The following is a 16,944-nucleotide window of genomic DNA, read 5'->3' on the forward strand; positions in this document are numbered from 1 at the left end:
ATACACACGGTCACACAAAAGTTCTCTGAACTTTTCGACCGTCAAGAACGCGGTGACGTACAACACTACGACGAGCCGAGAAAATGAAGTTCAATGCTTCCGAGAATGCTTCGGACGATCGCAATTTCCGATTGGAATTCTTTCCTTCTGAAAATTTGAGAACCAGCTCTCAAATTTTTTGTCCGATGGAGCCTACACACGGTCGGAATTTCCGACCAAAAGCTCACATCGGACTTTTTTTGTCGGAAATTCCGACCGTGTGTACGGGGCATTACTCTTCAACTTTTATGCAAGTAGAAATTATGCCCTCTACATTTCTAAAATGCTTCAGGTTAGGTGGGCTACATTGCCCTATGTTTTATCCTTTTAAACGCTGCAAGTACAGAAAAAGAACTCTTTATGTGTCGGAAATATAGGCCCGGATTCACAGACATCGGCGCATATTTAGGCGGGCGTAGCGTATCCAATATACGCTACGCCGACGAAGCGCAGAGAGGCAAGCACCGAATTCACAAAGCACTTGCCTCCCAAACTGCGCTGGGTTCCCTCGGCGTAAGCCGGTGGAGGTGGGCGTGAGCCATGCTAATGAGGCGTGACCCCATGCAAATGATGGGCCAAGCGTCATAGAAGTACTTAAAACGAACGGCGCATGCGCCGTGGCCGCATCCCATCACGTCGAAACAACTGCCTAAGATACGTCGAATCACTGCCTACGACGTGAACGTAACCTACGCCTAGTCATATTCACGTACAACGTAAACGACAAAAGATACGACGGCTTGTGTTCCCTGGTCCATACCTTTGCATGAGTTGCGCCTCCTATATGGGGAATAACTTTACGCCGGACGTACGACTTACGCAAACCGCGTATATGATGCGCCGGGCGCAACTACGTTTGTGAATCGGCGTATCTCCCTCATTTGCATATGTGCATAGAAAATCTATGGGAGCGGCAAATACGCCCGGCGTAACTATGCCCCCCACGATACGACGGCGTAGGCAAGTTACGTCGGTCGTAGGAAGCCTATTTTCAGGCGTATCTCAGATTGTGGGCACGGCACACAGATACGACTGCGCATACTTACACTTACGCGGCGTATCTCGAGATACGTCGGCGTAAGTGCTTTGTGAATCCGGGCCATAGTGTGCGTCCATGTTCGTGTTTGAGCCGACAACACCTGATCCTTTGAGCGCTTGGTATCAGCCATGCCCACTTCCTTTCGGATGGATTACAAAGGACACAGGGCTCTCCTCATATTGGTGCATAGGAAGTTATCTCTACTCTCATTTCCCTGCAAACTTGCATCTCCACAGATAAAAACGCAAACTTGCATTTTCCACAAAAGAGTTTTAGAGATAGATGTTCTCCCGCCGCTTCCGGGTATGGGCTGCGGGACTGGGCGTTCCTATTTGATTGACAGCCTTCCGACCGTCGCATACAGCGCGTCACGAGTTGCCGAAAGTAGCCGAACGTCGGTGCGCAGGCGCCGTATAGAGCCGCACCGACGTTCGGCTTCTTTCGGCAACTCGTGACGCGCTGTATGCGACGGTCGGAAGGCTGTCAATCAAATAGGAAAGCCCAGTCCCGAAGACCATACCCGGAAGCGGCGGAGAACATCGATCTCTAAAACGGTAAGTACTGCATTGATTTAAAAAAAAAACACCCGATTGTGCTTCCCACAATTAGCCTCAATCTAATGTTAAATTTTTTTTTTCGGATGAACCCCCGCTTTAAATTTTAGTCAGGAAAATGATCGGCAGATTGAACAGATAAAATCTGCAGCATCCAGTGGCTACCAAGGAAGAGTATAAGGCTGGGTTCACACACTGGCCCAGATTCAGGTAGCCTTGCGCTTTTTTTTACGTAGGCGCAGGGCACCGTTTTTGCCCTGCGGCCCCGCAAATTTTCTGCGCTACCCGCGATTCACGGAGCAGTAGCTCCGTAAATTGCGTGGGCGCTCCGGCAAAATGCCCGGTGTAAGCACGCGCAATTTAAATGATCCCGTAGGGGGCGGGAATCATCCCGTAGGGCGCATGCTCCGTCGGGAAACTTTCCTGACGTGCATTGCGGTAAATGACGTCGCAAGGACGTCATTTGCTTCAAAGTGAACGTGAATGGCGTCCAGCGCCATTCGCGATTCACTTACCCAAACAACGTAAATTTCGAATTTCGCGCCGCGGGAACGACGGGTATACTTTAGCATTGGCTGCCCCTGCTATTAGAAGGGGCAGCCTTACGCAAAAACCGACGTACGCAAACGACGTAAACTGCGTACGCAGGGCTCGCGTAGGGTAGTGAATCGGCGTTAGTATGCAATTTGCATACTATACGCTGACCACTACCGGAACGCCACCTAGCGGCCTGCGTAAGAATGCAGCCTAAGATATGAGAGCATAAGAGCCTTATGCCACGCATATCTTAGGCTGCAGTCAGCGTAACAAGCTCTCTGAATCAGGAGAAGTCGCTACGCCTGCGCAAGTAAGCAATTGCGCTGCGTAACTATGGCAATTGCTCTCTGAATCTGGGCCACTGATACTATACGACATCAGTATGACTTTCATCCTACTTTGCTCTGCGACATCTGTCCTACATTGGTCCTACATCCATGGCACTTGGTTTGGGAGTTTGCCCGTAGAAGGGATCTCCCATTTGGTATGCGACCCAAGCCTCAGCACTGGTCCCAGAACAGTATACACACTAAAGCCCTGTACACACGAACAGATATCTGATGGAATCTAATCCGATGGATTTTTTCGTCGGATATTCGATGAAGCTGACTTTCATCAGTCTTGCCTACACACCATCGGTCAAAAATCCGACCGTGTCCAACGCGGTGACGTAAAACACTACGACGTGCTGAGAAAAATTAAGTTCAATGCTTCCGAGCATGCGTCAACTTGATTCTGAGCATGCATGGATTTTTGACCGATGGACTTCCACACAGACGATCGTTTTTTTTGGATTGGAGGAAGCGGGGGGGGAAATTGTGGATGATGGAGGGGAAACAGAGACCATAAGTGGACCTGTGCGAGTGCTCAGTGACAGAATCTTGCAGCCGCCCGTAGTTTGGAGACCCCCTCTTTGGACCATCTGACACAATGATTCTTTATCTAACAAATCAGACCAGACACTTGGCTGACATCTGTAACCACATTTATTTCTTCATGAACGTAGTAAAAAAAAAACTGAGCAGTTAACACAATCCAGGAAACGCCGCAACCGTGGTAGTCAGACCGTCCGCACAATTCACCTGTAAAAGGAGTCAGAGGTGACTTGAAAAGCAAATGGACCACCAGGAGAGATGAAGAGAATCAAAGAAGGAAAAAGGTTCACTGATCACAAGGCCAATACACTGGGTCACCCTCTTGGCTGACTGGAAAGGCAGAAGCCGAGAGGGGACTCATCCTATGCCCCAAAACCCCCCCAAAAAAAACAAATAAATCGCGTCACCAGTTTTCCATAAATAGCCGACCTACGAGTCGGCGCTATACGGCGCCTGCGCCCGCCGTGTAGAGCTGACTGCGCAGGCGCCATATAGATCCCACTCACAGGTCGGCTATTTACGGAAAACTGGTGACGCGCTTTATGCGACAGGGGAAGTTTTTCACCAGACGTCAATCATCTAGCCTCTCAATAGGAACGCCCACTCCCGTGGGAATCAGAACCCGGAAGCGGGGGGGGGGGGGGGGGGAATAACAATATAACGGTATGTACTGCGAAAAAATAAACAAATACCAGCATACTGTACATGTTATATAATTGTTTTAGGGTGAACCTCCACTTTAAGTTCACCTGTCAGCTTTTCCTCCATTGGATTCATTGGGATAAAGGTAGAAAGAGCGGGGAAATTTAGCTACGTTCCAGGATGCCCCATGACACCCAAAGGTCTGAGACGTTCAATGATGTAATTCCACATTCGGTTGTAAACCCTTGAGGAAATTGAATTGAGGATTATGAATTACTTACCTTACATCGAAGCCCCCGCAGCAGTCCTCGTCTCCCCCTCTGGCGGCGACATTTCTCCCGGGTTACTTCCGGGTATCACGGCTCCGGTGCTGTGATTGGCAGGAGCCGCGATGACGTCACTCCCACGCCGGTAACGGCACGGGCACAGTCACATACGTGCCATTGCTTCATTTTTGCCCCAGTGCGCATGTGCCGATGACATCGGCACATGCAGGGGACAGGGGATATCTCCTAAACCGTACAGGTTTAGGAGATATCCTCGGTAGCTACAGGTAAGCCTTATTATAGGCTTACCTCTAGCATAAAGTGGTCTGTAAGGGTTTACAACCACGCATTATTAAAAATATACAGATTGAGTAGACTACTATTGCTTCTGGGTAGGACCACATCCTGCTCATCCATGGTTGAGTGCCAACCAAGAGCAGAGCTAGGACCAGGGAAAACTGGACTTGCCTTTCCTCAAGTGCTCAGAAGATGCCCCTTCAACGTCTTTGGTAATTTCACAGTAGACCATGGATGACTTTTTAGGATGCATCTGGACATTTTAAGCCTTTAAGCAAGCCCTAGAAGCCATGGAGAAGCTCCTATGGTACAATCCCTGGGACGTACGCCAAGTGAAGTATACCTTCACCTTCCATATGTAGACCTTGCAAGAAGACTTCTGACCTCATGGTCATATAATGGCCCTAGAACATGGCATGAGTGACGATCTTCTCAGAACGACACCTCCTTCTCAAGGCCATGCATGGTTTTATGGTAATCCAACAATGGCTTTGACTCAAAGCAGCTTCCGCATTGGCGGCACAGGAAGGGTTTCTGGACATGGATTTTCCTATGCTTAATAAGGTTCGATTTGACTGAAAAACATTTACCACACTCGGGACAAGGATAGGGCTTCTCCCCCGAGTGAAGCTTTTGATGGGCAATAAGATACGCTTTGTCCGGAAAACACTTCCCGCATTCTGTGCAGGCGTAAGGCCGCTCCCCCGTGTGCGTTCTCTGGTGGGTCACAAGGTTCGATTTCCACTTGAAGCTTTTCCCGCACTCGGTGCAGGCGTAAGGCTTCTCCCCCGTGTGAACCTTTTGGTGGCTTATAAAATACGACCTGTCTTTAAAGGACTTTCCGCACTCGGAGCAAGAATAGGGCTTCTCTCCCGTATGAGTCCGCTGATGGGTAACGAGATGAGTCTTGTATATAAAAGATTTACCACATTCTGAACACGAATACGGTTTCTCCCCCGTGTGGGTTTTGTGGTGCAAAAAAAGGTTGGGCCTCCGGGTGAAACTTTTCCCACACTCGGAACATGAGTAAAGGTCCTGGCCCGTGTGAGTTTTCCCATGTTCGATGAGGTAACGTTTCCTGGAAAAGCTTTTCCCGCATTCGGAACAAGAGTAAGGCTTCTCCCCAGTGTGAATTCGAAGATGTACATTAAGATCGGCTTTCTTGTTAAAAAACTTCCCACACTCGGAACATGGTAACAGGTCACCCCCTCGAGCGATGATTTGATGGGTGGCGGCCTCAGAGGGATCAGGAGAACTCCCTCTGTGTGTAGAGCGATCAAATGATAGGTCTACACTGTGACGTAAAGAATGGAAATCGGAGGTGATGGGGCTTCCTTCTGAAGAGCCAGATGTAGAGTCATCATCTTCAATCCCACCATCTGGAGATGAGACAAAATAGTCCTTCACGCCGTACTTTCTGTATCTTCCATCTGGGGAAAGGGGAGAAGAAGAGATTGTTGTAGTGACTGAACAAGAATCTGGAACCCTTCTCTGGATTTAGTGTTTATTACTAGGGTTGTCCCGATACCACTTTTTTTAGGACTGAGTACAAGTACCGATACTTTTTTTTATGTACTCGCCGATACCGAATCTTTTTTTTTAATGTGTCCCCAAATGCAGCCATGTCCCCAAACATATCCAGCCATGTCCCCCATATACACAGCCATGTCCCCAAACATATCCAGCCACGTCCCCAACATATGCAGCCACGTCCCCAAACATATCCAGCCATGTCCCCCATATACGCAGCCATGTCCCCAAACATATGCAGCCATGTCCCCCACATATGCAGCCATGTCCCCAAACATATCCAGCCATGTCCCCCAAACATATCCAGCCATGTCCCCCAAACATATCCAGCCATGTCCCCCATATACGCAGCCATGTCCCCAAACATATGCAGCCATGTCCTCAACATATGCAGCCATGTCCCCAAACATATGCAGCCATGTCCCCAAACATATGCAGCCATGTCCCCAAACATATGCAGCCATGTCCCCAAACATATGCAGCCATGTCCCCCATATACGCAGCCATGTCCCCAAACATATTGCAGCCATGTCCCCCACATATCCAGCCATGTCCCCCCATATGCAGCCTTGTCCCCAAACATATCCAGCCATGTCCCCCCACATGCAGTCATGTCCCCCACATATGCAGCCATGTCCCCAAACATATCCAGCCATGTCCCCAAACATATCCAGCCATGTCCCCCATATACGCAGCCATGTCCCCAAACATATTGCAGCCATGTCCCCCACATGCAGTGAGGTCCCCCCCATATGCAGCCATGTCCCCCGTACCTACTGTAAATGATGCCGCTGCCGCGTTAATCTCCGCGCGGGGAACATTGCAGTCAGCTTTCGTTTGAATAAGCAGTTTTCCCCGCCGCGCTGTGTATAGAGACACTCCCCCTTGCTCGCGATTGGACAGATCCATCCAAGGGGGAGTGTCTATGCGCGGCGGGGAAAACAGCTATTCAAACGAAAGCCGACTGTAATGTTCCCCGCGCCACGGTGATTAACGCGGCAGCGGCGGCGGCTTTGCGACACACGACGGCGGCGGTGGCGGCATGGGGGGGGGGTAGGGGGGGGAAGTATTATATTTTGGCATTGGTGGTATTAGCGGGAGTACGAGTACTCCCGCTAATACTCGGTATCGGTCCCGATACCGATACTGGTATCGGTATCGGGACAACCCTATTTATTACTCACCTGGGCTGATCTCTGGAGGACTTTCCTCCTCCTTACATGGATCATCATCCCCCACATATGGTTCTTCTGCTTCTTCCTTCACTTCAACTTTAATATTGAGCAGACTTTCATCCTAAAGCAGAAATATATAGCCTATGATATAAAACAATAGTTACTCAAGAAGACTCAGCGGAGATCTTTTAAGTTTTAGTTAATATATAATTTAAAAGCTGAAGACCCGTCTACCTGATCCTCCTGAAGGATCTCCTGATGTTCCTGTGTGGAGTCCCGGGAATACAGAGGACGGGGACATCTCTCTGGAGGATTTCTGTTACCGGATCCATCTGTAGGAAACACACTCAAAGACTTACAACGGCGTATCTCCAGATGAGTGCGGTTGATTTGCATTTGCTAAAACCAGCTGTTTCAGTATCTCCTACATTTTGGGTTTACTTTAACTGTCCGCATTCTCCACCATATGTAAGGGGTTAGCTCGGTAGCGGGGTGTGTGACCCCCTGGATGGGTTCACCACACACTGAATTTATACAGACAGGCAGTCGAAGACGGTTGAAAACAAAGATTTTGGTTTATTCTTCCATCTTGCTGGAAACAAGTGCAAGCATCCAAACAGCATAAACAAAAGCAAACATAAAATAAACCCTGGCCACTTTGGGCATCTACCTTCACCACACAGGAACCTACCTATGGAGTCTAGCACAGCCTACTGCTGGGTAGACAGTGCCGGTCATACAGCAGAAAAACAATAGTCTTTTGATTTTTATCACACAGAAAAATCAATCCTCTCCTCACCTCCTCAGAAGACTTTCAGTACTGCTCTCTTTCACTCAGAAAGCCTCAGCATGCAGCAAATTAGTGGTAATCCTCTGGACTACTTATAGAGGCCTTAATTGCCTCATTCTGAACAGCTGAAGTCTTCCAACGGTCTTTAGCCTTTTCTGGCTACGTTTGCAGCCGACGCCTAATAACAATTGGTGTATTGTCTAAATAAGGCAGAAATGTATGTCCCCGTCTGTGACAACACCCACAGATTTACCTGACTTCCTGTCACAATATATATATATATATATATATATATATATATATTAGTGCTGTGCGTTAAACGCGATATTAACGGCGTTAACGCAAACCCATGTTAACGCCGTCAATATTTTTATCGCGCGATTAACGCTCGGGGTGGACGTGCAGAGTGTGCAGCGGCGCGGCTTACCTTCTCGCTGGATTCGCAGGTAAGTTACTCACCTTGTCCCTGGATCCAGCGTTGCCACCCCGCTGTGTGATCGAGCGGGTCCTCCTCGCTCGATTCACAGTGTCTGTGTGCCGCCGATCTCCGTTCCCTGCGACGTTACGACGCACGGGAGCGGAGAACGGCGCCAAATTCAAAAAAGTAAACAAACACAATACACACAGTATACTGTAATCTTATAGATTACAGTACTGTATGTAAAAAATACACACACCCCTTGTCCCTAGTGGTCTGCCCAGTGTCCTACATGTTCTTTTATAAAATAAAAACGATTCTTTCTGCCTGAAAACTGTAGATTGTCCAAAAGTGTCCCTTTATGTCAAAAATGGTTTTAGATCAGCTAGAAAACAGCGATCAAAATTTATGACAAATTAATCGTGAGTTAATTATGACATAAATGCGATTAATCGCGATTAAAAATTTTAATCGTTTGACAGCACTAATATATATATATATATATATAAATGAAAAAAGAAAGAAAAAAAAACTATATTTTTTACTTTCTGCTATACAACAAATAAAAAATAAATAAATAAATTATGGCCAAAATGTATTCTGCTACATGTTTTTGATTTAAAAAATTCAAATAAGTGTATATTAATTGTTTTGCGTGAGAGTGCTTACAAACTCCATATATATATATATATATATATACATACATACACATACATACATATATACATATATACATATACACACACACACTGAATTTTCATTGTTATTAATATACCAGTAATGGCAGTGATCAGCGACTGCGATAGGAAGAACATACATGCCCCACCACGGGTTAGTGGGTTGCTAGGAGGCAGAAGGCTGCAACCAATGACTCAACCCATGGCCCGATACATCTGCCCCCCCCCCAGGAGATAACCAAGGCTGATAGCTCGATGTAAACAAACGGGCGGAGATGCTGGCTAATGGCATTATTGAAATATGGCAATGCTCATATTTTCTCAATAACAAGAATCACCTGGCTGGCAGCTTAATGCGACTGGGGATGCTTTGTTGGTCGCTACAATTTTGCACAGCCTGCAGCAGGGGTGTCAAACTCAATTTCTTCGTGGGCCGCATCAGCATTACGATTGTCCTCAAAAGGGCCGGTTGTATCTGTGAGATTAGATGTCCAGCGCATCCCCTCCCCTTACATTAGATGTCAAGAGCCACCCCACCATCAGAAGTGGAGTCCCCCCCTCTCCCTTACATCACAGTGCACTCCCCCTTTCCTTATGCTGCTGCTGGGAAGAAGTTGGATGCATTGCTTGAAAGCAGAAAGTAAGGGTCTGAAGGAGGACCAGAGGAGGGCTGGAGCTCCCCTGCAGCTGCAGGAGAGGTGCAAGGGCCACATGAAATGGCCTGGAGGGCCAGATTCGGCCCGCAGGCCTTGTATTTGACACCTGTGGCCTACAGGGTCTTAGCAACTAATGACACTGTGCAGTCAACAGCATCATAGCAACCGATGACACTGTGCAGCCAACAGCATTCTAGAAACCAGTGACACTGGGGAGCAACAGCATTCTAGCACCCAATAACACTGTGCAGCTCACAGCAACATAGCAACCAGTGACACTGTGGCGCCGACAGCATCATAGCAACCAGTGACACTGTGGCACCGACAGCATCATAGCAACCAGGGACACTGTGGCGCCGACAGCATCATAGCAACCAGTGACACTGTGGCGCCGACAGCATCATAGCAATCAGGGACACTGTGGAGCCGACAGCATCATAGCAACCAGGGACACTGTGGCGCAGACAGCATCATAGCAATCAGGGACACTGTGGAGCCGACAGCATCATAGCAACCAGTGACACTGTGGAACCGACAGCATCATAGCAACCAGTGACACTGTGGAACCGACAGCAGCATAGCAAACAGTAACACCGTGGAACCGACAGCATCATAGCAACCAGTGACACTGTGCGTCCCAGGGGCTCAATATGCACTGAGGATGCAGTGTCCAGCTTAGATCACCCACCATGCCATCAATTCATGTCCTTGTTTCTGGATTAAGTGTTTATTACTCACCTGTGCTGATCTCTGGAAAGATTTCCTCCTCCTTACACGGATCATCACCTATCATGGCCATCTCTTCTTCATCTTCAACTTTAATTACAGTCAAGCTGTCACTCTGAATAAGACACAGAATGCTTGAAATACTTCTGATCATCACCATTCCAAGAAAGTCGAATCTGATACGTCACGACTGTATCTGAGTACTTTTGTATCATCTACCTGATCCTCCTGAGGGATCTCCTGATGTTCCTGTGTGGAGTCCCGGGAATACAGAGGACGGGGACATCTCTCTGGTGGGTTCCCATTACTGGATCCATCTGTAGGAAACACACACTGACTGAATACACTGGGCCAGATCCACGTACCTCGGCGCTTCTTTACGTCCGGCGTAGTGTATCTCAGATACACTACGCCGCCGTAACTTACAGCGTATTTCCCGTATCCACAAAGAATTTGCGCCGTAAGTTACGGCGGCGTAGTGTAACTGTCGACATAAGGGCGCGCAATTCAAATGGATGAGATGGGGACGTGTTTTATGTCAATACGTCTTGACCCGACGTAAATTATGTTTTTTCTGAACGGCGCATGCGCCGTCCGTGGGGGTATCCCAGTGCGCATGCTCCAAATTAACCCACAACAAGCCAATGCTTTCGACGTGAACGTCATTCTACGCAAAGCTCTATTCGCGAACGTTTTACGCAAACGACATACACGACGGAAAATTTGACGCTGGCCCGACGTCTATACTTAACATTGGCTACGCCTCATATAGCAGGGGCAACGTTACGCCGCAAAAAGCCTTACGGAAACAACATAAAAAAATGCGCCGGCCGGATGTACGTTTGTGGATTCGCGTATCTAGCTAATTTGCATACTCAACGCGGAAATCTACGGAAGCGCCACCTAGCGGCCAGCGTAAATATGCACCTTAGATCTGACGGCGTACTAAGACGTACGCCAGTCGGATCTAGCCCAGCTTCAGGCGTATCTTGTTTTGTGGATACAAAACAAAGATACGCAGGAGCAACCTAGCAGTTACGCGGCGTATCAATAGATACGCCAGCGTAACTGCTTCGTGGATCTGGCCCACTGTTTCTATGTCTTTATATCAGAGGATGTATCTAGGTGGGTCCTCAATACAAGAAATGAAAGTCTCCTCTTACCCGGTGATGTGAGGGGCGGCCGCTTCTCCGTCATGACATCGGATCTTCTGGTAATCTGTAATGGTCAAGTCACAGTAAGTTAACAGTCAACACGTAGCAGTTCCTGCCTCCTCCAGTAGGGGGTGGTGCTCAGCTAGATGCAGCCTTTGTGGAGGGGGAACAACTGTCAGTGCTTTGAATGCTGCTATTGGCCATAGAAGGGCAGAATGTGGGACCCCTAGTGTCGTTAGGTCAGATCCTTTCGCTGTGGAGGGGAGGTGGAGCTATCACACTAACTGCCACAGTAGGGTACATGCCCTTTAAGTGTGATATTTAAATATTTATCTCACTATAGACCCCAACATCACTAAAAAAAAAAAAAAATACAAATTTCCCCCACTGCAAAGCCTTCTGATTCCTGCCTGTGTAATGTATAGAGGACATATGACCCCCCAATCACCCAATTCTGTCCACAAGGAGTACTGGGACCCCCATTTGACAGCATATAATTACCTTCTCCAGGCTTACATTCCCCACTAAAAGCATTCTAACACAACTGAAGCTCCTCCCCTGTCTTCTCCAATAGACTACAACAAAATGGCCGCTAAGCCCAGACTCTCAGAACAACCATTTCACCATATTTTATTTTAGCACAGCTACTCGCAAGATAGCTTTTTAACAAAATTGCTCGCTTGTGCTAAAATTCATTAACCAACGGAAAACCTATATATTATATAACGTCGTGGGCTACAAGAAAATGTCCGCAGAGTTTCTTGACTGAGGACACATTGGCCAGCATTGCGCTCAGCCGTGTTTGAACCAGGTTTGACCAGTAGAGGTCAAACGGCTTCTCTGTGTTGCTGTCAGTGTTCTGTCAATATCTCCAACCCATCAGAAACTCCAACCACGTCACTTCCGGTTTATTTAAAACCTTCGAGATTTGCACTAACATATAATTTTTCATGGACTACCTTTCGGGGTGTGTCCCCCTTCTTCAAGGTCCAAGCAGTACTGATTCACAAAATGTTTTAGCAGAAGGTGAAATGTTAAAACAAAACATAGTCACAGAGGGGGGTCATAAAACTGTTGTAGCACTTCTGTCATGATTTAATCTTCCAATAAAGCTTTCGTAAAAAAAAAAAAAAAAAAACTGTAGTATATTGGGTAAGGAAACCAATGGCCCAGATTCTCAAAGGGCTTACGACAGCGCAGCGCCATGTACGACGTCGTAAGTCCTAATCTGGGCCGTCGTATCTATGCGACTGATTCTTAGAATCAGTTACGCATAGATATCCATTCGATCCGACAGGCCTAAGTCTCTTACACCGTCGGATCGTAACTGCAATTTTTTTCCCCCCGCTAGGTGGCGCTTACTTTCGTTTTCCGCGTCGAGTATGCAAATTAGCTAGATACGCGAATTCCCGAACGTACGCGCGGCCGACGCAGTAAAGTTACGACGTTTACGTTAGGCTTTTCTCGGCGTATAGTTGCCCCTGCTATATGAGGCGCAGCCAATGTTAAGTATGGCCGTCGTTCCCGCGTCGAAAATTTATAAAATGACGTCGTTTGCGTAACTCGGCCGTGAATGGTGCTGGACGTAATTTACGTCCACGTCAAAACCAATGACGTCCTTGCGACGTCCTTGCGACGTCATTTAGAGAATTTGCACGCCGGGAAATTTTAGGGACGGCGCAATGCCCCTGTCCCCTGTAGCTCGCACCCCGAAGCGAACACACACACAAGTCCCGCCCACATATGTAAACGCCGTTCAAACCACACATGTGAGGTATCACCGCGTGCGTTAGAGCGTGTGCAAAAATTCTAGCACTAGACCTCTGTAACTCTAAACTGGTAACCTGTAAAAAAAAAATTAAAGCGTCGCCTTTTGAGATTTTTAAATACCGAAGTTTCGTGCCATTCCATGAGTGTGCGCAATTTTAAAGGAGGAGTGTGGGGTATAGCAAGATGGCAGCGACGGGTCGCCATATCTGACGAAACACCGGCGTCTAGAAAGATTGTCCAGACATGCGTTCCGCTGGACGTCACCATGGCAACCAGGAAGTAGCTGTGCGGCCGTGGAATGCACACAGCGGAAGTGGACATGTCAGGGGGTTAGGACTCCTTAACCTCTTGCCGACCGCGCTATAGCAAAAATACTGCTACAGCGCGGTCGAGTTACTGTGACAGGACGTCCCTGGGACGTCCTCGTGCACTTCCGCGTTTGCGCGTCCCCTGGGGCGCGCTCGCGGAAGTGTCCGTGCTCGCCGGGTCTAGAAGACCCGGCGCATCACGGATCACGGTAAATTGCCGCGAATCGCGGCTGTTTACCACGTGATCGCTCCGTCAAATGACGGAGCGATCACTTGTAAACAAACCGGCGTCATTTGATGACGCCGGTTCCTCCCTCTCCTCTCTGTACCGTTCGGTACAGTGCGAGAGGAGAGGAGGGGGGGGGAGCGCGGGGTGTCAGCAGCTGCTGTGGGCTGGATCTGTGACAACTGCAGTCACAGATCCAGCCATCCATCCCTGTGCAATACTCTGCAGTACCATCAATACTCTGCAATACCCCATACTCTGCCATCCCTCCCTGCGCAATACTCTGCAGTACCATCAATACTCTGCCATCCCTCCCTGCGCAATACTCTGCCATACACCATACTCTGCCATCCCTCCCTGCGCAATACTCTGCCATACCCCATACTCTGCCATCCCTCCCTGCGCAATACTCTGCCATACCCCATACTCTGCCATCCCTCCCTGCGCAATACTCTGCCATACCCCATACTCTGCCATCCCTCCCTGCGCAATACTCTGCCATACACCATACTCTGCCATCCCTCCCTGCGCAATACTCTGCCATACCCCATACTCTGCCATCCCTCCCTGCGCAATACTCTGCCATACCCCATACTCTGCCATCCCTCCCTGCGCAATACTCTGCAGTACCATCAATACTCTGCCATCCCTCCCTGCGCAATACTCTGCCATACACCATACTCTGCCATCCCTCCCTGCGCAATACTCTGCCATACCCCATACTCTGCCATCCCTCCCTGCGCAATACTCTGCCATACCCCATACTCTGCCATCCCTCCCTGCGCAATACTCTGCCATACCCCATACTCTGCCATCCCTCCCTGCGCAATACTCTGCCATCCCTCCCTGCGCAATACTCTGCCATACCCCATACTCTGCCATACCCCGTTACTCTGCCATACCCCGTTACTCTGCCATACCCCGTTACTCTGCCATACCCCGATACTCTGCAATACCCCGATACTCTGCAATACCCCGATACTCTGCAATACCCCGATACTCTGCAATACCCTGTTACTCTGCAATACCCCGATACTCTGCAATACCCCGATACTCTGCAATACCCCGATACTCTGCAATACCCCGATACTCTGCAATACCCCATACTCTGCAATACCCCATACTCTGCAATACCCCGATACTCTGCAATACCCCAATACCCTGCGCAATACTCTGCAATACCCCAATACTCTGCAATACCCAAATACTCCGCAATACCCCAATACTCCGCAATACCCCAATACTCCGCAATACCCCAATACTCCGCAATACCCCAATACTCCGCAATACCCCAATACTCCGCAATACCCCAATACTCCGCATATATAATGTTTTGGGGTTCTATGTAATTTTCTAGCAAATAAATTGTGATTTTTCCATGTAGGAGAGAAATGTCAGAATTGGCCTGGGTGCTCCAGAACGCCTGATGGCGCTCCCTGCATGTTGGGCCTCTGTATGTGGCCACGCTGTGTAAAAGTTGCACACATGGGGTATCGCCATACTCGGGAGGAATAGCAGAATGTGTTTTGGGGTGTCATTCGTGGTATGCATATGCTGTGTGTGAGAAATAACCTGCGAATATGACAGAAACAAGTTATTTTTTTTTTTTTTACAGAATTTTCGGTCGTTTTTCTTTTATAGCGCAAAAAATAAAAAACCCAGAGGTGATCTAATACCACCAAAAGAAAGCTCTATTTGTGTGAAAAAAAGGACAAAAATTTCAAATGGGTACAATGTTGTATGACGGAGTAATTGTCATTCAAATTGTGAGAGCACCGAAAGCTGAAAATTGGTCTGGTCAGGAAGGGGGTTTAAGTGCCCAGTGGTCAAGAGGTTAAAGCGGAAGTTGCACTTTTGGGCGGAACTCTGCATAAACTACCACAGAAACCGTTGTGTAAAGACCCTGTGCACACGGATCATCATGGTCTTGCCGTTCATTTTGTTTTCTCTTTGACCTATTTGTGTACAGTGTTGTGTCATGAAAAGCATCTGGGGTTCCATTTTAGTCCTCGTTCACATGGGGGTGGGTGTCAATGTAAACATCTTCGTTGTTGCCAACACCAATACAATGACAGACAATAATATCAGTGCATCCATCTTAGCATTAGTCCAGGGTTTGACAAAGTCGGGCGCCAGGTCGCAATTGCGACTAGAATTAGTGACCTGGCGCCTGGGGAAAGAAGCATAGGCCTGCAGAAGGCCGCAAAGTCACGGCCTCAATTACCTGCCAGCACGGGCCGACGCGATCGCGCAGCGGGGGAGGTGGGGGCGCAAGGAGACACAGGATACCACATCCTGTGTCTCCGTGCGCCCCCGCTGCACGATCCCGTCCGGCCACGCCGGCCGGTAATTGAGGCCACGGCTGTGCGGCCTTCTGCAGGAATATGCTTCCTTCTGTGATCTGGCGCCATCTTGTGGTGGCCGTTGGTATGACAAGACAACCAGCAATTCTAATGGCGTTTCCCTTGTGTTTTCACTGCCATCTCCATCCCTCTAATAAGAACCCCCAAACATGATATATATTTTTTATTCTAACACCCTAGAAAATAAAATGACTGTTGTTGCAATACTTTCTGTCACACCGTATTTGCGCAGCTGTTATACAAGCGCACTTTTTTGGGGGGAAATACACTTTTTTTTTTATTAAAAAATAAGACACCAGTAAAGTTAGCCCAATTTTTTTTTAAATTGTGAAAGATAATGTTACGCCGAGTAAATTGATACCCAACATGTCACGCTTCAAAATTGCGTCCGCTCATGGAATGGCGACAAAATGTTGCCCTTTAAAATCTCCATAGGTGACGTTTAAAAAATTCTACAGGTTGCATGTTTTGAGTTACAAGAGGAGATCTAGGGCTAGAATTATTGCTCTCGCTCTACCAATCGCGGCGATACCTCACATGTGTGGTTTGAACATCACTTTCATATGCGGGCCCTACTCACGTATGCGTTCGCTTCTGCGCGCAAGCTCGGCAGGACGGGCGGCGTTTCTGGCTCCAAACTTTTTTAGCTGGCTAGTAGATTCAAAAGCAAATTTGTCAAACCCTGCATTAGTCAACATGTGTTCATGCTGACAGTAACAAAGATGGATACATTAACAGCCAATGTAAGTGCATCGAGATGCAGCGGCTGCACAAACATAGCGGCTTATCCCAATTTGAAGATGTTGGCGTTGGCAATCATCAGTGGGGTAGATTCAAGAAGCACTTGCGCCCGCGCAACCATAGGTTGCGCGGCGCAAGTGCTTACTTGCTCCGGTGTAACG

General features: G+C 48.2%; 1 protein-coding gene across 4 annotated transcripts in view; it reads right to left on the reverse strand.

Annotated features, from left to right (window-relative positions):
* Nucleotides 1-4,229: 4,229 nt before the first annotated feature.
* LOC120909855 (zinc finger protein 436-like) overlaps nucleotides 4,230-16,944 on the reverse strand; it is an 865,309-nt gene continuing 852,594 nt past the window's right edge. For all 4 annotated transcript variants that reach the window (XM_040321594.1, XM_040321593.1, XM_040321591.1 and 1 more), the window contains 5 exons: nucleotides 10,441-10,538; nucleotides 10,234-10,336; nucleotides 7,189-7,286; nucleotides 6,964-7,075; nucleotides 4,230-5,679 (listed from right to left, as the gene is read on the reverse strand). In XM_040321594.1, the coding sequence (XP_040177528.1) occupies nucleotides 4,682-5,679; nucleotides 6,964-7,075; nucleotides 7,189-7,286; nucleotides 10,234-10,336; nucleotides 10,441-10,538 (1,409 nt within the window). In that variant the 3' untranslated portion in view covers nucleotides 4,230-4,681. The remainder of the gene's footprint in view (nucleotides 5,680-6,963; nucleotides 7,076-7,188; nucleotides 7,287-10,233; nucleotides 10,337-10,440; nucleotides 10,539-16,944) is intronic.

The sequence above is a fragment of the Rana temporaria genome, chromosome 8, assembly GCF_905171775.1.
Source record: "Rana temporaria chromosome 8, aRanTem1.1, whole genome shotgun sequence".
NCBI lineage: Eukaryota > Metazoa > Chordata > Amphibia > Anura > Ranidae > Rana > Rana temporaria.